The sequence below is a fragment of the Diceros bicornis genome, chromosome 7 (assembly GCF_020826845.1).
Source record: "Diceros bicornis minor isolate mBicDic1 chromosome 7, mDicBic1.mat.cur, whole genome shotgun sequence".
Lineage (NCBI taxonomy): Eukaryota > Metazoa > Chordata > Mammalia > Perissodactyla > Rhinocerotidae > Diceros > Diceros bicornis.
This window is the reverse complement of record NC_080746.1, coordinates 60,000,649-60,024,603: the sequence shown is the minus strand read 5'-3', so window position 1 is coordinate 60,024,603 and position 23,955 is coordinate 60,000,649. Positions and strand designations below refer to the sequence as shown.

The 23,955-nt window shown below is 38.5% G+C and overlaps 2 protein-coding genes across 2 annotated transcripts; one reads left to right on the top strand and one right to left on the bottom strand.

The window, feature by feature from the left end:
- Positions 1 to 642: 642 nt before the first annotated feature.
- On the bottom strand, positions 643 to 1,587 carry LOC131408713 (olfactory receptor 51F2-like). Its single transcript, XM_058545762.1, has one exon. It carries the CDS (start codon positions 1,585 to 1,587, stop codon positions 643 to 645), a length of 945 nt encoding a protein of 314 aa, XP_058401745.1.
- Positions 1,588 to 17,891: 16,304 nt separating this feature from the next.
- LOC131408714 (olfactory receptor 51F2-like) lies at positions 17,892 to 18,836 on the top strand. Its single transcript, XM_058545763.1, has one exon. The coding sequence runs from the start codon at positions 17,892 to 17,894 to the stop codon at positions 18,834 to 18,836; it is 945 nt and encodes a 314-aa protein (XP_058401746.1).
- The last annotated feature ends 5,119 nt before the right edge of the window (positions 18,837 to 23,955 follow it).

Here is a 23,955-nt window from a genome sequence, read left to right as displayed (position 1 = left end):
TGTATAATGATGTGTTGAACATCGTAATACAACTTTGCATTCTTGCCCATTTTCCCCCTTTAGACATGTATTTAGAAGATGAATCACTATACATCGCGTAATTAAAATATTAATATATTTACCAAATTTACCTGAAGGACTTCTTTAGAATTATGCAAGTACCCTTTTGATTCACATATCTTCTTGTTTATTGTCCTTATTCATGTTCCTTAGCCAAGAATAATCTATTTTGGGGAATAATAATCATTATCAATAAACTGAGAGTTACAGAAACATACACTTTCCAACGGATCTAAATTTTATCAGACATACCTTGGATAGCTATATACTCTAGAAATGGTGAGACTGTCTAGACCTCAAAATATGACTTCATTTGCCCATGCTTGTAGACAGATTTTACCCATGATCCTATTCTGTGCCAAGTGCAGTATTTGTGGAAGCTCCAGAAGTACACAAGACACAATCCCTGCTCTCAGAGAATTAACAGTCTAGAACTGTGTAATAGTAAGTTATTGGATCATCAGAATAGAGTGAAAGCATGTATAAACATGCTTTTTCAAGGTATAGTTATAACTCACACTGGTGAATGATCAAATATGAGTCAGAGAAGTCTTTGAAAAGAAATGGTACCCTGAAAATTTCCTAAATTATCTTAGAAAGAAATACTTTGAGCACAGCCTTGTGAATTTGCTTTGTCTTCACACTGTAGATTATGGGATTCATTACAGGAGGGATGAGCAGATAAACATTGGCAATGAGAGTGTGAACAAGAGGAGGGGCGTGCTTGCCAAATCTATGCACCAGTGACAAGCTGATCATGGGGATGTAGAAGATGGCAACAGCAATTACATGTGAGACACAGGTACCAAAGGCCTTCTTCCGCTCCTCTGGGGAGGCAATGCTGAACACAGAGTGGATAATGAGAACATAGGAGAGCAGGATCAAGACGGAGTCCAAGCCAGCAGTAGAGATGACAATGGCCAGGCCAAATGCACTGTTAGTCTTAGTGTCTGTGCATGAAAGCTTCATCACATCAGGATGGAAACAATATGAATGGTGCAGAACATGACTATGGCAGAAGGACAGATGCTTAAGCAGCAGGAGTAAAGGCACAAGAGCTGTTGTCCCCCTAATAACAATTGCAAAGCCCACTTTGATGATCCTTGAATTAGTTAAGATTGTGGCATATCTCAGTGGGTTACAGATGGCAATGAAGCGGTCAAAGGCCATCGCCAGGAGTACTGAGGACTCCATGAATGTGAAACCATGGATAAAGAACATTTGGCCAATGCAGGCATCAAAGCTGATTCCTCGAGCATTGAACAAGAAAATACCCAACACGGTGACCAGTGTGGAAAGGCACAGCCCTAGGTCTGTGAAGGATAGCATGGAGAGGAAATAGTACATGGGTTCATGGAGGCTGGACTCAGTGATGATGACAAACAAGATCATGCCATTCCCAGAGATGGCAATGGCATAGAGACAACAGAATGGGATGGAGATCCAGGCATGGTAAGTTTCCAAACCAGGGATGCCAGTAAGAAAGAAGACTGCAGGGTGGAAAATGCTCTGATTGAAGGATGGCATGATGAGTGAAGGAATAGATTTCCTTGGGGGAAAGGACAATATTCTGCAAAAATAGGGAAGAAAAATATTTTCGATCTCTTCTATATATCACACAATTTAGGATCTCTAGTGAAGTTTGTCCTATTCTTCAATGGAAGTACATACCCAGTTATTCTTTTCTTTGATTTGGAGTTGATCTTTGGTGAACTAGGGAAAGAGACAGACCACTAAATTGTCTGAGGACACCAGAGTTTTAGCAAGAGTCCCACCTGTTACATCTATACAGTATGTTTCCATATAAATGTGAAAAGGAGGTCAAATTAGATAATGGTAACATATTTCCCAGCTCTAGGATTCTATGTCCATGGACAGATAGGATATTTCTGTTCACCGTAGGACAACACAAAAGGCAATTCATACTGCTTTTATTCACTTCTCAGTTTCCAAGGCAAAAACCATTAAGATTTATAAGTCCTTGTGTATGGAATGAAAATATGATAATAAAGATAATATTAAATATTTTCTAGTAAAATACTTCTGATTAAATAAATACAGATCAGCTATTGATAAAAACTAAACACTAGGAAAGAACCAATTCAGTCTGTCAAATAGAGTTCAATGGGTGATGGTTGGTAAAGTGTTTGATTATATAGGTAGTAGCTGGGAACGTGATATTGTTTAATGGAAATTTTCCCTGAAGAAATATGACCTAAAGTTAATTTTAACAAAAACAAGGAATTCATTGCAAGCTAACAGATCATAATTGGAGCAGAATTACCTGAGTAAGATTCTTAATATTCCATTACTGCAAAAGGGCATTGAAAATAAATGGAGGGTTTTGGGGGTGGGAGTGTGGTCCCTCAGAAACCCTCGTTGCGTCTATTTCAACTCCACTCAGATGGAAGAGGACAACAGTGAACTATCTCCTCTGTTTGAGTATATAAGTATGTGTTCACCCAGATTAAGAAATCTGTAGGATTGAAGGAGTTCCTCTATGTTGATTCTTATCCTAAGTTTTCTGACACTCTGTTTTTACCTACAGAAAGAATGCTTGGTTTTTAAAGCATGTGTTATTCTTTCATTTATTAATGCATGCATTCTCTCACCACATATTTAAATACCTACAAAATGCTGGTGTATGCAATGGACAGAATTAGAAGTAGACCTGGTGCTCCAAGAAGGTCTGTCCATGACTCTGGGAAAGAAAATAGCTGAGTGTTAAGTTAATTTGGTGAGTTTCATTCCAACCCCTGAATGAACAGGCAGTGACCACAGCTAGAGTGGGAATAGTTGGTTACACAAAGTGTGATAAAGAGGGCATAAGAGAAGATGAAAAGAGAAAAATGTTCAATACAGGAAGCCTCTTGAATGCTCACTAAAAAAAAAATAATAATAATAATGGCTAGAAAATTTGAATTGATAGGCAACATATAACAAAATAATATACATGGGTTTTGGTTCAGCCCTTGGACGTCAGTTGGAATACAAACATCACTTTTTCATTTGTGACTTACATGCAAGAATTAGAATATGTACTTAATTCTGCATTCCCAACAAAGTGACTTCTGCCCTGATAGCAAGTTGCCAAACTGATGTCTGAGTTGAAGTTACAGGAGTAGTGAAAAATATCTTGGAGTAATAAAATCTAAGGGAAAGGAGGTCTGAGCAAAGAGCCTGGGAGAATAGCAGTATTTAAAGAAAAGGCAGAAAAAGCAGCTACTAATGAGATTGCAGTGGCATGGCCACTAATGTGAAAATGACCCCTCGGAAAAGGCAAAAACTTCATCAGTTTTCCTCAGACCAGTGATCTCAGAGGCAGGGAAAATGTCTGGCACAATAGTACCTAAGAGTATCTGTTGAATAAATGAATTCATTGCATCTGATAATAGTGAGAGACCCCAGACACTTAATATCAGGAATATATTGTGATTTTTATTATATGATCCCCTCAAATTAGAAGGAAAGTTTATGTAACCTTATTGACATCTACTAAAATATGAGATAAACTAACATTTTTCTTATTAATCTGTTATTTATCCTTGATACTAGGACTTTGCTCAAATTTAGAACTGCTGATAAAAACTAATCTTTCTAGATGAAATTGTGAAGACCTTTAAATCATATCCTCTTTATTTTAAAGATGAGGAAGCAGGCTCTCAAGTTAATGCTCTTTTTATTATAGCAAATAAATTAAGAGATCCCGATGTACTATCTGAGTGTCCAAGCTAGGCTTTTCCTTAATAACAGTAGTGATAATGTATTAAATGTCTCCTATGTGCCAAATAATTTACTTCATTATATCTCTTTCTCTGAAGCCTTCCTTCCACTGGTCTGCATGTTTTTCACAGTATCTTTTTTCAATTCATGTAATCAAAGAAAACACAGTAGGACTATTCTAATGCAGGGAACTCTATCAGTAAAGCTTCTGGACAGAAATAGCTTTCTCTCTTTTTTCAGTTCTAAGATTTTATACCACTCTTGGGTGCTGTTGCACTAAAACTAATGAGCAAATATTAATAACTATTCTTGGAAATATGCATTTAAATTTCTCTTTCTCCCCCACAGAGAATTCTTCCAAGACATGGCTATGACTTAAACATCCTTGTAACAGAACCACCAGGATTATATAAATAGACTGCCCAAATACAAAGCTTCACATCCATCACTATCACAACAACATGCGTTGGGTCTTATTATCTCCTTTTTACAGATGAGAAAGCTGAGGCTAAGATTAGAAAACCCAGGCTCAGAGGACTCATGTTACTTTCCACATTTATCCAACATGATGATGGCAGATCCAAGAACTGAACTCTGTTTTCTCTGACTTCAAATGCCATGCTTTGCCTCTCCTTATTTAAAAAGTACTTAATTTTTTTAAAAAACGTGGAATGAATGAACACATGCTCATGACTTCATGGCTGTAGTCTACATTTTAATAACTATTTTGAACAATACAGCAATTGTTTTTAAATTGATATATGAATATGTATATAATATATAAATCTATTGAATATATGCTACTGAGTACACCAGTTTCTTCTAACTCTTGGTTTTATGAACTATCTGAAGATTATTTAGTCCCTGATGTATTCAGAAAAGACTTCAATGCACTAAAACACTGACCTCATGCAAAGAATTCTTGGGTCTGGAAAAGGAGGTCATTTGATCCTGCCCCCTGCTATCTGAAGAGTCATCCCAGGCAGCAACAGAGAGTCTTTTAAAGCCAGAGACAGAGAGAGATTATCTCCACCTCACAACTTACAGGCAGAAAGGTCCTTCTGTCCTAAGGCTGGAGAAACAGTCCCTGATCAGTCTGGCCCCCTTAAACCATCTCCACAGAGGTTCCCTTTTGCCAGACCTCACAGGGACTTCTTAGGAACAGGAGAGCTATCAGATTTGAGAAGGACAGCCTTTAATAGGAGTCCAGAAGCTGCCTGGTGAGAGCCATTTACCCAGCAGAAAAACGAATTCCTCAGAGAGGACTCTATACACCTGTGTCCCACTAACCCTTTATGCCCCAAATGACAGGCTCTGAAGGACAATTTCTTTTCCATGTAGCTTCATTCTTCCCCAAAAGAGAATCCAGGAGATGAATTACAATTCCAGTTCTCATTCAAAAACATTTTGACCCCTGAACAGCTGTAAGTCAAAGCTTTGTATCAGGCAAAAATAAGGGAGAAGTGCTGTTAATGGATCACCCATAACTTTGTTCACTAGTCATTCGCCAATATCACAGCAATCATAAGACATAGAACCCAGGTAGGAAAGTACTTAAGTAGCTATATTCACTGAGGCTGGTGCAATAGTATCTGATTCAGAGCCCAAGACCTTTCCTGGGCATCCTGAATATCTTGGGAGTTTTAGCTAACTTGTACACAGGCACAGAAAAAGATAACTTAAAAAGAAGCAACTCAGCAATGCGTGTAAAAACACGCTCCACATCATACGTCATCAGGGAAACACAAATTAAAACAACAATGAGATACTGCTACACACCTATTAGAATGGTAAAAACCCAGAACACTGACAACACCGAATTCTGGCGAGGCTGTGGAGCAACAGGGCTCTCATTCATTGCTGGTGGGAATGCAAAATGGTATAGCCACTTTGGAAGACAGTTTGGTGGTTTCTTTCAAAACTAAACATACTCTTACCATACAATCCAGCAATTGTACTCCTTAGTATATACCCAAAGAGGGTGAGAACTTGTATCTACAGAAAAATTGCAAATGGATGTTTATAGAAGCTTTATTCATAATTGCCAAATCTTGGAAAGCAACCAAGATGTCCTTCAGTAGGTGAATGGATAAACTACGATACACTCAGATAATGGAATATTTTCAATGCTCAAAAGAAATTAGCTACCAAGCCATGAAAAGATATGAAATAAACCTAAATGCACATTACTAAATCAAAGAAGCCAGTCAGAAAAGGCAACATACTATATGATTTCAAATATATGACATTCTGGAAAAGACAAACTATGGAGACAGCTAAAAGATCAATGATTGCTGAGGGCGAGCGGGGAGGGAGGAACTAATAGATTGAACATTGAGGATTTTTAGGGTAGTGAAAATATTCTGTATGATATTATAATGGTGGATACATGTCATTATACGTTTTTCCATACGTATAGAATGCACGACACCAAGAGCTGTTAATGTAAATTATGGACTTTGAGTGATAATGATGTGTCAACGCAGATTCATCAGTTCTAACAAATGAACCACTCTGATGGGGGATATTGATAATGGGAGAGATTATGGATGTGTGGGAGCAGATGATAAATGGGAAATCTCTGTATCTTCCCCTCAATTTGCTGTGAACCTAAAACTTCTTTAAAGAATGAAATCTATTTTTAAAAAAAAGGAAGCAACTAAAGAAGGCTACAAAACTGTGAGTCCCTTGTATGTCCCTTGCAAGCTTGCAAAGGCACTAGGCTTCTCTGATACCTGGTCTAAGACTGATACCAGTATATCTACCTCTGTGGTGGAGACATTAACCATGTTTGACACAGCTTCTGTTAAAACTGTGGAAACTTTTAAGTGACTTTCAGCCTTTGTCCATTAATACAGCCTTTGACAATTAGTGGTGAACTTAGAGGATTGATAAGTTTCAAGAACAATAACTAATTAAACATGCTTTTTGGCATAAAAAGCCGTTACAGGGATATAAATGTGAAAATCTTGCTGGCTGTGCTAAGGATTCCAATCTGAAGAGTTTTGGTCCATGAGTAGGGCTGCAGGAGATGGTACACAGTTAGTAGAACCTCAGGCTCTTTTCTAGGACAAACTCAAGGGAATTAAAGCATTCACCAGCCCAGACCAAATAACCAGTGGATACACAAAGGGCATTATGACCAATGTTCCTTCTGACTGATAAAGTATCTTTTTAGTTGGCCTGTCCCAGGACTTGAATATTTTGCACACCTTCCCTGCATTCACCTACCCATTTAGAGTTCTATCCTGAAAGCACTGTCTTTCCGCTCTCTCTGCTTCAACCATACTGAACTCATCTTCAATGTCTTGAACATGGCATGCTTCTGCTCACCTCTGAGCCTCGCCTCATTCTGTTCTCCAAGGAGGTCTTAAGGTGTTTACTGATTCCTAAATTCTGCCCCAAATGTAATTCAAAAGAGATTGCATTTTTATTGACTTAAAATGTATATTTGTATTAAAATTAAAACAGCTTTTTCCTAGATTTTCTGATTTCAAAGTTGAAGATAAGTTAATGGAAACTGAATATTGTGGGTTTTTTGTTTGTTTATGTTGCTTTGATTTTGTTTAGGGTTTGTTTTTTAGTTGCCTTGCTTCGCAGTTCCCTAATATTGTGCTTAGTCTGCCTGTGGGCTGAAACACCACACTGTTCACTGTGCCTAGAACATTTCCTTCACCTCCTATCATCTCCTCCTTCTACCCTCTGCTCTTCTACCCTCATCCCTAGCTCCCCTGGGACATTCCTTCTCATTTCCCCAGATCTCATTTTAGCAATTATATTTGGTTAGCCTCCCTTGACCACACAGGGCTAGGTTGTCCCAACACCTATGTGATCTATATCAGTGCTTTTCAAACTTGAATGTCACATTAGTCCTTAGGTATCTTGAAAAATGCAAAGTATGATTCAGTACATCTTACATTCTACATTTCTAACAAGCTTCTAGGTGATGCCAATACTATTGGCTCCTTAGTAGCAAAGATCTCTATTAATTCCCCCTTTTGTTTTTTGGTGAGGAAGATTGGCCCTGAGTGAACATCTGTTGTCAATCTTCCTCTTTTTGCTTGAGGAAGATTGTCCTTGAGCTAACATCTGTGCCAATCTTCCTCTATTATTGTTTGCTTGCTTTTAAGTTTATTTCTACAATCTGGATACATTAACCCTAGATTACCTGATTTACCTCTGGCCTCTTGCTCCCATCTCAGACTTTCTGTTTCTTTCAGAACCTGCACTGTATACTGCCTTATAAGACTTTCAGCCCTGAGTCCTGCTTTCCCATTTCCTGATTCACCTTGACCACCCACATCAGCTGCTACATGCATGGAATTTTAAAGGTTGTATAACATGTCTGCATGTAAATACTTTATCTACTTCTGTGTCATTAAGAATTACCTACCTTTTTGACTGTGAATAATGCTGCAGTAAATGTTCCCCTACAAAAAACGTGGTCTGCGTCTCTGATATTTTTTCCTTTGGATAAATTTCTAGAAATGGAATATTATGGACATTTTAAGGCAATAATATCCTGCAAAATCCACTTCCAAAAAGTTCATAAGAGTATTGTTAAACAATGCTTTTGCCGTAACACAGCAACGCAACACTGTGTGTTATAAGTTAAAAAAAAATCACTGATTTGATAAGCAAGAATATTTTACTGTTTACTGTAATAAAATGTCGACACCCAAGTAATATTTATTGCAAGTCTCCATGGCACAGTTTTCTTGTTTCTAATTTTACCCTTCCTTTTCAGATTTGGGAAATTCTACTCTTCCTGTTCCTGTTTGGGAAACATTAATATGAAGTCCAATGATGCCATAGACTATGGTATGTTTCCTGGGTTCAATGGTATTGGTATTGACATACTGACAACTGCACATTTCAGTTACTATGTGATTTTGGGGGACATTTTGCTCAGACTTTCAGAAGGCTGAATCAAATTATCAGCTACTTGTTCTGCTAGACTGGTGTGAGAGGAGGGCAGTGAGAAGGGCCATATTTTGAAAATACGTGTATCACTGTGTGTATCAGTGCCTTACTAGCATGCACATGAGTTCCATGTGCATGCACCAAGCTCTGGCACAGAATATACATGATACTACTATAGTAACTGTATTGCTCTAAGATAAAAGTAATGTTCTTTTGGCCATGGGAAAAACAAAAGTGATCGATCATTCCCAAGTAGTTTCTGAGACTGATGGGAAAGCAGTCACCGCCCTAGAATTTGCCCAGCCTGGTAGAGAAAACGTTTTCAAAGGTCTTGAGAAGTTCACGGTGAGGAGATACAACAGAACAAACCTTCATATGCAAAATATAAACATGCACAAGTGACCATATGTTAACATCCAGTCTGGCACTTAAGCATGCATGCATGCTGTTGGGTGTAGAGAGACTTGAATTGCAATTAGTGGTGGATGAATGGTCATGTGAAGATTCTCTAGGGAATGAGTTTTAAACCTGAAAGGGTCTTCAATAGCCCAAGCCTTGAATACTGGTTGTGCCACTTTTTAGCTGGGAGACCTAAGTAAGTTATTCAAACCCTATAACTCTTTGTAACAACATAAATCAAAGTAATAATGGATTCTTCTCCCAAATTTATTATCTTACAGTTATATAAGTCGGAAGTCTGATAAGAGTCTCAATGGGCTAAAATCAAGGCATCAGCAGGGCTGCATTCCTTTCTAGAAGGTCTGGGGTAGAATCAACGCCCTTGTGCTTTCTCCTTGTAGAGGCTACATGCATTCCTTGGCTCATGGTTTCTGTTTGCCATCTTCAAAGCCAGCAACAGTGGATCAAGTCTTTCTCGTGCTGCCATCTCTATAGTTCTCCACTTTTCCAGATTTATATGATTATATTGGACCCACCTAGATAACCCAGGATAATCTCTCCATCTCAAGGTCTTCAACTTTAATCTGCAAAATCCCTTCTGCCACGTAAAGGTAACATATTCACAGTTTCCAGGCATTAGGATGGAGTCATCTTCAGGGGCCATTATTTTGCCTACCACAAACATTTGGCATAATATCTTGTAAACAGAACGTATAATAAAATATTATTGTTGTTGTTGTTATTGTTTTTGTTACATTATAAAGAATACAATATTTCAGGCCAAGACATTTTCTGTGGTGAAACAGCCTTGGTGGTGGTGAGAGATAAGGATGGAAGCAGGGAGAATTGTTAGGAAACTACTGAGATTATCCAAGTGAGAGATTATTGCGACTTGGAAAGGGAAGACTTTTTGGAGGTAGTGGAGATTTATTAAATTCTGGTTATATTTTCAAAGATATTGGCAGGATTTGCAGGTTTGTGTGCAGAGTGTAAGAAACAGAAATCAACACTGACTCCAAGACTCTTATGCTCAAGAGTGGTCCAGAAAGGGTGGGAATATCTGAGGATCTGAAAGACCTCAGTAAGTAAAGAAGATGGACAGTCTATAACAATCTGTGAGTACTATTTATTAAAGACTAAAAAGGACAATAGTCACCTCACATCAGATGACATCACTGGCCAGCTCCAACATCTACCTATTTAAATTCCTTGGTACAATATAAGATCCTCAAAATTTGAACACAAGTGAGGAGAACCCCAAAATATTGTGATTAGTTTTCTTCCACTTAGTGGGCTGGAGCTTCAAAATAGAAAATAGGTTACATTATTAAAAAGTAAATAAAACTTTATTTTCTGCACACCTATATTTTTACCTATGATATTCTCCAAGTACTTGGTTCCTGTCTCTAAGATAATCTGATCATTGGTTATCTGTATTGGTAATTATCAGTTAACATGTCTATTTTCTACACTAAACTAGGAGCCCCGGGACAGTAAGAACTATGTTGTATTCTTTTTTTGTTTTTTGTTTTTTTTAATCTCCAGCACTTAGCATGATGTTCAGAACATAGGACACTCTTTAAAATATTTATTGGATGTAATATGGATAGATAAATTATATTTTTCCCTAGTCGTTAAGAGGGAGGCTGCTAAGAAGTACAGGTAGGTTAATGAAACAGGACTGCTGTTACTAATGATAGAAACTAAGGAGTTATGGAGTAGAGAATGATTTATACTCACAATAGGAGATGATTTTCAGCAATCTGGTATAATATTTTATTTATTAAAATCCTCTTCAGGGTGACTACCAATGGGTGTGGGGTTTCTTTTTGGGGTGACGAATATTTTCTAAAATTAGACTGCGATGATAGTTGTTGCACAACTCTGTGAATTTACTAAAAGCTATTGAATTGTACACTTTAAATGGGTGAATTTTATGGTATGTGAATTATATCTCAAAACTGCTTTTACAAAAAAGCTCTTTTTTTTTTTTTTTTGTGAGGAAGATCAGCCGTGAGCTAACACCCATGCTAATCCTCCTCTTTTTGCTGAAGAAGACCGGCTCTGAGCTAACATCTATTGCCAATCCTCCTCCATTTTTTTCCCCCAAAGCCCCAGTAGATAGTTGTATGTCATAGTTGCACATCCTTCTAGTTGCTGTATGTGGGACGCGGCCCCAGCATGGTCGGAGAAGCGGTGCGTCGGTGCTCGCCCAGGATCTGAACCCCAGGCCGCCAGCAGCGGAGCGCACGTGCACTCAACCGCTAAGCCATGGGGCGGCCCCAAAAAGCTCTTTAATCAAAGAACACAAGGACAAAAAAAAGTACATCAGCCTATAAAGCACATAGCCACAATAAGTCATTGTATAATGGAACAGATATAAAAAAGCTGTATGAGGTAAAAGAAGTCTTCCGGGAACCTTCACACCCTGGAGACACAGTGAGTTACACCACTACCAGGAATTGGCCTCTCAGCTCTGTGACTGTCTCCAACCAGACTTGGAATAAGTGTCCTCATAACTCAGCCCTCCTCTGGAATCTAAAGCCTCCTCTGCCTTCTGAGTCAGCCCAGGAGGGACAGTCAGAACTGCTGTACAGGCTCGTAAGTAAATTTGTTTTATTCAGTGAAAACACTCGACCCTAGATGAGCTGAGCTCTCTTATCTACAGGTAAGAACTTTCTCACACTGTGCAAAATTAGACTAGATAGTGGGATGGTTGGGTAAGGTGGATGGCAGAATTTGTAGAATTATTTATTCTCAGAAAATCTGTAGACAATGGGCACTTTGTTCTGCCTGGTGTGGATGGGATAGCCTGTCGTTTATTACTCAAATAGCTTAATCAGTTGCTAATGTATTTATCATGGTTAGTGTTTTGCTGCTTGCAAAAACCAAAGAGATTGTCAGGGGCTGAAAACTTCATTTCTAATCCCAATGATTCTTACTAAAAATGAAAAAACTACCAATTTTGAACACCTACTGCATGCCGAGCACTGTATTAGGAACAGTGCACATTCTACCTTATAGGTGAGGAAACTGGATCAAAGAAAGTTTACATTACTTATAGGTGAAACAATAGTTTTTGAGAGCATGAGCATTGGAATTAAAAAGAATGGGGTTTAGAATCCCAGCTCCGGCATTCACTAGTATGTGTGATCCTGAATATGTTTGATAACCTCTCTGATACTCAGTTTCCTTATCAGAAAAGTGGATTTAAAGTGAATTTAACAATACTCGCCACAGGGTGTTATAATAAGAATCAAAAAATAGAATTTTTATAAAGTGCTTAGCACAGTAACATTCAAAGAACAAGTTGCAATAGATGATAGTTACTGTTATGAGTAATATTTTTTTATTAGCACTGCTATACAAGGTTTCAAAACTGGTTAGTGTTTGAGCTAGTATCTGAACCCAAATTAGTCACACATTCTAGCCATGCCATTGGCAATGGCTTGGATAATATTGATAATGCCATGTGGCCTATTTTGGTGGTTAAAGTCATAGCCACAAGCTACAGCTCATGACAGGGCAATGAAGAAGAGCATCACTGTGATCTGAGCAGACAGGAAAATTAGTTGAGAGACTATAGCCTATTTATCACAAGAGAAAATGAAGGTTGTGTATGAATTAGAGAGCATGGATTGAACAGATTCAAGGCTGATGGCAGTACAAAAGAGTAGCTTGGGGGAGTTTTAGTGCCTCTCCCTAATAATGTTCATTAGTCCTCTTTTATTCTTTGATATGAACAGTTACATTTTTTCAGTGAAAGAAATGCAATGAAATACAGCTTCAAGTACCCACTACCAAGCAGGTTGCTATTACTTAGCCTTCACATATAGACCTCCTGACGCTCTAGTTTGTGACATTTCAGAAATAGAATCAATACAAATTTAATGAATATTTGTATATAGAGGATAAGAGAGAGGGAGAAGAGTGTGTGAATATTTGTGCGAACAAGGGAGGTAATTCTAATTAGATGATTTGCTAGAGTTTGATGCCATTTGCTGATAAATGATGCACGAGAGAGAGCCAGGTAAGTAATGGGGGAAGGAATGAGTTCTGTTTGGCTCATATTGAGATTAAGATGTCTGAGAGATTATGGGTGGAGATGTCCCTCAAGGGTAGATAAAATAGTGAACTTTTTATTCAAGGACACTAAGCAGAGAGATTTGATTTGTTCTCCAAACTACTGCAGGTTATTTTTCTAAATTGCCAATTTGATCTCCTCACTCTAGTTCCATGATTTATTACTGCCTTCAAGTTTAAGCCAGAAACCTTATCACAACTCTAAAGATTCTGTCAACGTTTGAAATATAGAACTCAGGAGACGCCATAATTAGATTTCAGATTTGTGAGTTGTCTGGATATAAGTGCTATTTAAAGTCATGGGAATAATGAAGATATCCCAAGGAGGGAATATGGAGAGCAAGAAAAAGAAGAGGTGCTTCTTGGAAGAAAAACAGACTTCTAAAGAACACACCACCATTAGAAGACAGAGAACAAAGGCATTGTTTGGTAAACTGGGGGTGGGGGGGAACCCACAGAATAGCTATCATTGAAGCTAATGAGCGAAAGTTTCAAAGAGGAGGTGGTCAACACTGCAAAACAGTGAGATGATGGAGAGGAAAACAACTCTGAAATTACACTGGACTTGGTATTTAGAAAGTCATTGGTGACATCGGTTGGAGAATTTTCTGAGTCATTAGAGAAAGAACCCAGATTATTGCTCAGGGTAGAGGAATAACAAACAAAAGCAGACTGTTCTTCAGAGAACATTTTTTTTTTTTTGTCATTATAAAAGATATGACATGGGGCTGGCCCCATGGCTTAGCAGTTAAGTGCGCGTGCTCCACTACTGGCGGCCCGGGTTCAGATCCAGGGCGCGCACCGACGCACTGCTTATCCGGCCATGCTGAGGCGGCATCCCACATACAGCAACTAAGGATGTGCACCTATGACATTCAACTATCTACTGGGGCTTTGGGGAGAAAAAGGGAAAAAAGGGAGTAGGATTGGCAATAGATGTTAGCTCAGGGCCAGTCTTTCTCAGCAAAAAGAGGAAGATTGGCATGGATGTTAGCTCAGGGCTGATCTTCCTCACAAAAAGTAAATAAATAAAAAAATTAAAAAAAAAGATATGGCAGGGAATTGAGAGAGAAAGAGGGTTTATGTCTTATTTCCCTCACTAGTTAAGCACAGTGGCCAATTATGACAGACGTTCAATATATCTTGGTTGAATGTGTTGAAAATATCTATATAAAAGTGTGGGAGGCTTTCATTAATGTGTTGGGGTAAAACTTGAGTATTATAGAATGCAGAAAGTGATCTATTGGTATTAAATAGGATATTAAAGAAAGAAAGGAATTTTGTTGAAGTTAAATTAGAAGAGATGGAGAATAATTTGTTTATTTATTATAAAAATATTTGGAAATCCCTGGCTCTTGATGCTCTGTAGATAAAATCTAAGTTTCTTATCCTTTCCATGGAATTCAAGATTTTTATGTCCTGGCCTTCACTGATTTCTCTAGCTTCACATTTAAGGCTCCAGCATGTAAGTTTTCTTGTAGTTATTCAACAAACTGTCTTGTGTTATCATTTCATTCAGACTCAGCTCATGTTATCTATGTCAAGAACATCCCTTTCATGCTTTTCATCCTTGTGAACTCGCACCCACTCATCAAAACTTTACACAGTAATAATCTACTCTGTTAAGTAATCTTCATCTATTCTGTTAAGATTTCTTGGAACTAATCCCATTTGACATGCACGCAGACACATTCACGTACACACACACTCAGAATCTGTCACTCCACACTATCTCTGTCTTGTCTCTGAGAAACGTCTAGTCTTTAGGCACTCCACAACTAGTGGTGTTTCTTTGTCTCTACCTCCTCTGATATGCACTGTGCCTAATACAGTGCCTGGTATGTAGTAGATATTCAAAACTGGTAATGTTTCATTTTTCATTTTCATAAGAGTCATTGGGCTCTTGTTAAAGATAAGGTATTTAGGCTTATAAAGATTCAGCTTCTGACAATCTCTCTTGTTTTCTCAGGCACCAAACCACTATTATTTTGCTTGCTTCATATCCTTAGTGCTGACACAATACACAATGAGTTTCTAGTATATGTTTGATACTGAAATGAACTAAGTGTTTATGATGGATGATCAAGAGCTTAGGTGAAGTAATAACTATGAAATGGAATAAGGAATTCTCTGTGTCTGAGCCCAGCATGGATGAAGAGAGGGTACAGGAAGATATGGTTGTAGAGCGATGGAAAGGAAGGAATTTGAAGGAGTTCTTTTCTACCAGGCTCAGCACAGATCAGTTCAACCTATACTGTGTTTTTCTTCTGATCTCTCAGCAAGAAAGGGAAGGAAAAAAACTGACAATAAGAATGAAAATGAGCAATGAATAAAATGTTTGTGTTAATGTAATAATGTGAAGGGAGCCATGAAGAAGTTAGGGTGAAAGAGAAATTGTTCAGATAGCAATTCATTTAAAAAAGAAAAACATAAAATTTCCTAGAACTCAATGGCAAAAATTACAACTCAATCACTGCACCGTGATAATCATTGTGAAAATCACCATGATAGCCAGAATTAATCAGCATATATGGAGTCCCTCTGCACTCCCATAGCTATTTGTATTATTCATCATTGTACACTAGATATTGAAGTTATTTATAAACACTACTATTCTTTCTCCCTCATTTGATTATAAGCTCTTTAAGAGAGGTTTGTTTGTGATATGTCTTAGATTCTAACACCACTGTGCACAAAGTAGGTACTCAGTAAGTGTCTATAAGAGTGTAAGGCAGGAGCAAAGGAAGAGATGCTACAAATTTATTATGGCTCAACACTTTCACATACACCATCCTAAAAACCTTAGCATACTTCATCTTGACTTGCATGAAACGCAGAAATCTTTCAAGCACTGATTTCCCTACAAAGCCTCTCCAAATACCCCAAACCTTTTGTACATAGAATTGAAGTGTTCTCCTTTTTCAGAATTGCTTTACCTCCCAGTAACCCCAGGAAACTGTTAACTTAAAAAAAACAAGTACCAAGTTCTGTGAATTAGTTATAAATAAACAGGTCAAAAACTTGTGGAAAATGAGAGGTGAACCTACTATTTTAAATTTTCTTAAGTACTAATCACTTAAACGCATTTTTAGCTTGTCCTTCTGATCAATATGTATTTTTTAAAACTAAGTATAATTCCTAAAAATGTTTTTCAGAAATCAACCTATTTATGAAAACTGCTAATAGAATTTGTTAGCCTTTCACACTTTCACAATTAATTGTGAAATGCATGCCAGTCTAGCAAGACTGTATCCACTTTGTTTCTATATTATAATGTCGGTTAAATTCATGACACTCAATAAACAGTCATTGGAAGTTGTGTAAAAAAATATGTTCCCTTTCTTAATGAATGTTCCCTTTCTGTTAACTCTAATTTCCATTATGAGGTTTGATAATACATTTTTTGATAGTAATTTCATTGGTTTCTGAGGACACTCTCATTACTCTAAACTTGAGAGTCTAAAGTTATAGTTCACTTATTTGGTGAACTCATGTAATTTAACGCTTCTTTTTTTCTCTAATTATCCATTAATTTCAATTTAAAATTTCCCAATCTTTAAAACTAAGAGATTTATTTAGGGAATTTTTGAGGTGGCACTTTATCGGGGTGAACTTGTGTGGTCTAGAAACACTTCAGCTCCCCTGAAAAACAGTTACCTTACAATTGGCTGTTCTTGCTGATTGAGCCCTCTCCAGACACAGCTCTACTCTCTCTTTTTCCCCAGACACCTTCTTCCAATGCATACAAACTCATCTGCCTAGTCTACAATTCTCTACTCAGTGAAAAAAGAAATAGGATGCTTGTAATAAAGTTACGTATTTCCCTCCAAAGCAAAACAGTAACATTCTATTAGGTATCTCCTGAGAAGTGTGTCTTAACAAAAAGGATAATGGAAAAAATCTGTTCTGCAGAACAACTAGTCTTCAGGCATATTGAAGAGAGAAATACAATTGAACATAGCAGCACATTATATCACGTGAGGGGCAGAGGCCTCTGCAGGTGATAGGTCTGTGTTCTAACTTTCTATCTCTCCCAAATACGATGCCTGTGTCACATTGCAAGTATCACTTTAAAGGTTAGATAGAGTAGGCACATGCACATGATTACATTGGTACCTAAGCCATTTATTATTACTTCATATGTGTTACTTTGTATTGTAACTATCTCTTTCTCAATATTTTCTGGCTTCCCAAATTGTCTGTAAGCTTCTCTGATTTCTATACTTGTGGCCAACGTAATATTGCTGCTCTGTGGCCCCAATCTATTTTCCTCTGATGCCAACTATAGAGAAAAACTAGCCTGCTACCTCTTTATCACAATTTAAACATTCCAGAGAGAATGGAATATGATTGACCAATCTTGCATAAGGTGACTTTTCTTAGTCCAGTTATCTCTGGCTTAGAGGAGTAGGAGGAAAGATCACATAGTATAAAAATAGCTACCATCAAAGGGCCCCAGGGAAGATAACTCGTGGGCTGCGGCAAATACAAAATACAAAAAAGGTACCTACCACAGTAATTGAAATCATACAATGCTGTTATCAATTTAAATGAGCCATTCATATTTACACAGTGTATAGATATTCATCTTTGGTTAGCTTTTGGTTGGGTAAAATGATCTGTAGTTGCATTAATAAAAAAATATATATAGTTTTTTTGTTGTTCCAGAGTTTCATCTTGGATTTCTGTATTTTCAATCCAGCATGTCCAACTTCCAGAATACCACATCCTCTTCCATCATTTTCCTGCTAACTGGTGTTCCTGGATTGGAAGTCTTTCAAACTTGGATCTCCATTCCCTTCTGCTTTCTCTATATAACTGCTCTGTCAGGAAACAGCCTGATTCTCTTTGCCATTGTCGCTCAGCCCAGCCTCCATGAACCCATGTATTATTTCCTCTCCATGCTGTCCACCACAGACCTTGGCCTGTCCATATCCACTCTGGTCACCATGTTGGGTATATTCTGGTTCAATGCTAGGGAGATCAGCTTTAATGCCTGCTTGTCACAGATGTTCTTTATTAAACTCTTCACTGTCATGGAATCCTCTGTGTTGTTGGCCATGGCTTTTGATCGTTTTGTGGCCATCTCTAATCCTCTCAGGTATGCCACCATTTTAACTGACTCCAGAATGGTTCAAATTGGAGTGGCAATTGTTATCAGGGGGACAATAACGCTGACTCCAATGGTAGCACTTCTTAAAAGACTGTCCTTCTGCCGCAGCCACATACTCCACCATTCCTACTGCTTCCACCCTGATGTGATGAAGCTCTCATGCACAGACACCAGGATCAACAGTGCAGTTGGGTTGACTGCCATGATCTCTACTGTTGGTGTGGACTCAATCCTCATCCTCTTTTCTTATATTTTGATCATTAAGACTGTCCTCAGTATTGCGTCTCCAGAAGAGAGAAAGAAAGCCTTCAGCACATGTATCTCCCATATTGGGGCTGTTGCTATTTTCTATATTCCATTGATCAGTCTGTCCTTTGTTCACAGATTCGGGAAACAGGCCCCAGCTTATGCACATACTATGATTGCTAACACCTACCTGCTGGTCCCTCCTGTAATGAACCCCATCATCTACAGTGTGAAGATAAAACAGATACGTAGAGCTATGATAAAAATTCTCCATTCCAAAAACACATAGAATCATAGAATTCTAGAGGTGGTCTATGTCAGGTCACGTTATCAATTAAAAAACAAAACTGGTGCTTGAAGCTACGTGTACAAAATTTAAAATTAAAGCTGGAATATATTTAGAATATCAGCTAAACTGATCCCTTTATTTTATAAATGAGGAGCTAGAGACATGGGAATGGGAAGAATGAACAGCTCTAAGACTAAAATTTCTCTTCCCCATCACTGTTTGCTCTAAACTGTTGTTTATCCTGCCAATAGCCTTTCTCTTCTTACTTCATCCATTTCACAGCGGTTAAAGACATATTATGAAAAAATCACTCCTTTATGAAAAATAAGTAGTATTTTCTAACTGTAATAATAATTTTAACCAACTTTTATTTCTTTAACCAGTCATTGACCAGTTCTAAATACGTTTTACGTATATTAACACATTTTATATCCATAATAACATTATAAGGTAGTTACTTCCCTTATCAATGAGAAAATTGAACCCCAAAAATGTTAAGCAAATTGCTTAAACAGCTAGCTAGTGACAGAGCCATTTTTCACATCCATGCAAACTGACTCCAGCATTCCCCTCATTCTTAACTTTAATGCTATATTGTTGCGTGTAATATAAATATATATGTATATGTATTTGGTATATACACATATTTATCGTTCCATGTGATTTGTACTGGGGTACATGAAGAAGTCAAACAAACCAAAAACACAACTCTGTCCTCCAGAAATTTTCAACTAAATTACTGAGGAAAAACCCAAAACAACATTTTCAAGCTTCTCAAATGCATTTCTACCTGATGTTCTTTCCCAACTAAGCATATTCCAGAATTTTTCTCTGCCCTCCATCAACTTTCTGCCCTAGCAAAAACTGAAAAGAGACTATGAATAGCAAGTGAATTACCATTTGTGTCATTTAATCAGAAATTTTTAAATTTGTGGCATATATTTCACGTAATGGCTTAATCTAGCAAGTTTATTTTTTCCAACCTGGATATATCCATTAATTCTCAGATTTTTAAAGCATATATTTCAACGACACATTGGTATCACTCAGTAAAGGTGGGGCCTATATCTGGTATCAGATCCATCAATAAAGTAGAAGTAGTCATTCTTATCTACAGGGAAATTTATTAAATGACTACAGTATTGGCTATTTTATAATAAGGATGATGTCAAAATCCTCAATGTGTTTGACAATAACATTTTCAGTCTCAATTATTGTTAGTCTTCATCTCCCTGATCTTTGTATGTTGGTACGTCCCAGGACTTTGTTCTCAGACTTGTTTTTTTCTTTTATATTCCCATTTTTGGTCATGTCATCTAGCATCATGGCTTTAAATACCACCTGTATGCTGGCAAATCTCAAATTAATATTTATAGTCCAGACTCATATCCAACTGCCTATGTATCAGTATCTCCACTTGAATATCTAATAACCGTTCTAAACTCATCATGTCCAAAAACATATCCTAATATTTGCATCAAAGAAAAAACAAGCTCAACCACAGTCTTCCATGACTCAGAAACTCTGCCTTTCAAATTGCTGAGATAGAATGCCCGTCTGTCTCTCCCATTCCACATCAAACCTGTCGGCAAATGCTGATGACTCTTCCAGATATTAATGTCTGAAATTCAACTACTTTCTACCACCTCTACTGCCACCACCATGATTCAAGCCATCATCATCTTGGACCCAAAATATAATAGTCTCCTGGTGGATCTTCCTTCATCCACTTTTGCTTTACAGTCTATTTGCCCACAGTAGCTAGAGTGATTATTTTAATACACAAGACAGATCCCATCACTTACTCTGTTCAACGTTCCAGTGGCTTCTTGCCTTACCCAGGGAAAATTCACAGTCATTATAACAGCTTACAAAGATCGATATGATGTAACTCTCCTCCATCATTTCAACTTCACCTCCTACTACTCTCCCCTTTATTCACTCTACCAGACCCATACCAGCTTCCAAATATTCCCTTAAACTCACCCAGCATGCTTCAACATCAGACTTTGCGCTTGCTCTTCTGCCTACTTGGAATGGTCTTCCCCCAGATAGCCACGTGACTTACTGCCTCACTTCAAGCAGGTTTCTGTTTATGTGCCACCTTATTACAGGGCCCTTGACATTATAAAAAAAAATAATAACACCACCACCTCTCCCTCATTCCTGTCTGCATTCACACTCTTCCTTACCTACTTTGTTTTTAATTTCTAGCACTTTCATCCCCGACCCAAAAATGTTACATATCTATTTATTTCTTTTATAGTTTCACCATTACAAATAAGGTCTTTGAGAATAAGGACTGTTTCATTTATGCTGTTTTCCAGACCCTAAAACAGGGTGTTCCACGTAGTAAAAATAATAAAATTTCGGAATGACCTGACTCTATTTACTTCTCAAGTCTCACTGCTTCCCCTTTATACAATGCTCCAGGCACAAGAAACAACTTGCATTTCCTTAACCCTGGTGGCTGTATCTCACTTTCAAGCCTTTGACAAGTGTTACCTCCATCTATAGCACCCTCATCCTCTCCCTTTGCCTGACTTAGAAGTGACTGTCCTTCAGAGACTTTTCCCTGACTTCTCAAGTCTGCCTTATGTCCTTTCCAGGTGTTCCTGCAGCACCTTGTGCTTCTTTCTCATGACTTCCCTTTTCAGACTCTACTGCAACTATTCTCCCCACGACAGACTCTGTGCTCACTTCTCAAGACCAGAGACTGTTTCTTACTCACTGTTGGAAATAAGCGAGAAAGTTCAGATGATGTAGGCCTACAGATTGGATTTTTGTTTGTTTGTTTCCATGCACTGTATAAGATGGGGTACAGAGAAAAGGAGGAGAGAAAAAGAGCAACTTGCATTAGAGAAGAAGGTTGAGGGTACTCAGAGTCCTAAAAATGGGAAGGAGAAGAAGGAACCTTCCTCTCAAGAACCAGACAGCCAAGATGTTCACCCTACTTCTACAGATGTTTCTCCCCCTCCTTCCCTCTCCCACAGTAACATGAGAACAGCCCCACTGTCCAACAATCTTGGAAAATTATAGGCTTCCATCCCTAGGAGTGGGTAATTTGGACACTTTGGGAATGGGTGGTTTTCAGAGTAAATGTTGTCTCTGATGATGGTGAGCAAGTTCACAATGAATTGGAGACTTTCCTAAAAGCCAGAGCAGTAGTAGACACATGGCCACTGTTGTAGCTACTTGAACTCAGAGCCCAAGTAAAAATCCTTAAATGTCCTGAAAGTCCTCTGAGGCCCTATATGGTCCAGCTCCCATTACCTCTCTGACTCCATCTCTCTACATCTCTCTACTCTCTTGTTCTTTCTGCTCAGACACACTGGCCACCTTGTTGTTCTAAACCACCAGACACACTCCTTTCTCAGGAACTTTGTAGTTTCTGTTCCTTCTTCCTAGAGTGGTCTTCCTCAGATATCTCCACGGATATATTCCTCACTCTCTCAGGCTTCTCTTCAAATATTTCCTTACGTGAGGCCTTCCCTGGCAACTTCACTTAAAATTTCAACTGCCCCCTTGATATTTATCTGTTCCCTTCTTTGATTTATTTTTTCTCCTTAAGATGACTTAACATGCTATTTAGTTTTTCATGTTAACTCCATTTATTGTCTGTCTCCCTCACTAAAATGTATACTCTATGAGGGTGGGGATTTTTTTTGTCTATTTTTCTTGTTATATTGTAGACCCTTGATGAATATTTGTTGAATGTGAATGAATAGAGTCAGAATTCCTAGTTATCCAACCAATATTATCACTGATTAACCGTATAACCTAAGGCAAAGAACGTTTATCTCCTCTATCCTTTACCTGTAACACAGGTGCCATAAAGAGTGGCTTCCCTACTTCAAGGTCTATTTCATCAACTGAAAGAAAAGCTGGGAAAAGAAAAGCTGAAGAAGTGCATGCCCTCGTTTTGAATTATGGGACTACATTTTTGTGTACCCATCTTAGTTTTTAAAATGTCTGTAAACTCCTAGAGCCCAAGGATATAACTATATACCCACATTGGCTGCTGTGTCTAGCAAAGTGGCTAATGAGGAAAAGCACTAAGCAGCGTGGCTAACTGAGCTTAAGTTACTAGAAAGAGTGGAGATAGGCTGCTGAGAGCCCTACATGTGTGAGTGTGGAGCGATGGCAGAGGCAGTGGGCCCTTTGTGATTGCCTCCCCACAGACAGAAACACTGGAGAATGGCAGTGACACACAAGTGGACATGGAAATATTGTCTTCTGTCTACCAAGCCCCTGGGGCCTCAGTCCATGCTCCCACAGCCTGTTCCCGTGGGCCCCTAGGAGGCATTATAAATAGGCCTGTGCCTGAAAGGGCGAGCCAGCTCTAGCTGCTCTCTCAGTAGGACTGCACTGTTTTCAAGTGAGTGCACCCTCACCTGAGGTTGGGCAGCCCAAACTCCTGCCATCCTAAGGGACCTTGAAGACCCCACGGACTACCTCATGGCAGGGCAGGAGGAGGCCATTGTGTCCCACCCACACCTTCATAGCCTGAGAAGAAATATCCCAGACCATTAGCTGACAGTCCAGAAAGGCAAGTGAGAATGAATGCAACAGCCACATTCAGACTCAGAGAAGCTGAAATTGGATCTTTAGGCAGAAGGCCAGACAACATGGGAGGGAAACATGAGATCTTCTAGGATAGGTAACTGGGGAGATGAGATGGTGGCCCAAAGTCTTAGACTATGACCAGCAAAGCAGAAAAGATGCCCTGCGGAGAGAGGAGTCAGGAGAGTATCCAACTTTGAGGCCAACAGAGTCCCTCATATCTGTCAGTGCTGTAGGCAGGAGCATGGGCAAGTGACCTTGAGAAAGGGGACATATGTTACTATGCTCCCCTGCTCCCCCTTTATGCCTGCCCTGTTTTTCACCTGCTCCCCATTTCTCTTGGACACAGAGGTCCAGTGATATGGCCTCCTTCCAGGGAAGGTTCCCTAGCATTATGTCATACTTTTCAGCCTGATTTGTTTGGATTTCTGAATCTCCCTCCCCGAGCTATCTATGATAGATACATAGATGGTTGGATGGATACAAGATATAAGCTGTCTTTTATTTCACTGAAGGATGTAATTATTTGCCTTTGAAAAGAGCTTTTCATCCTCTG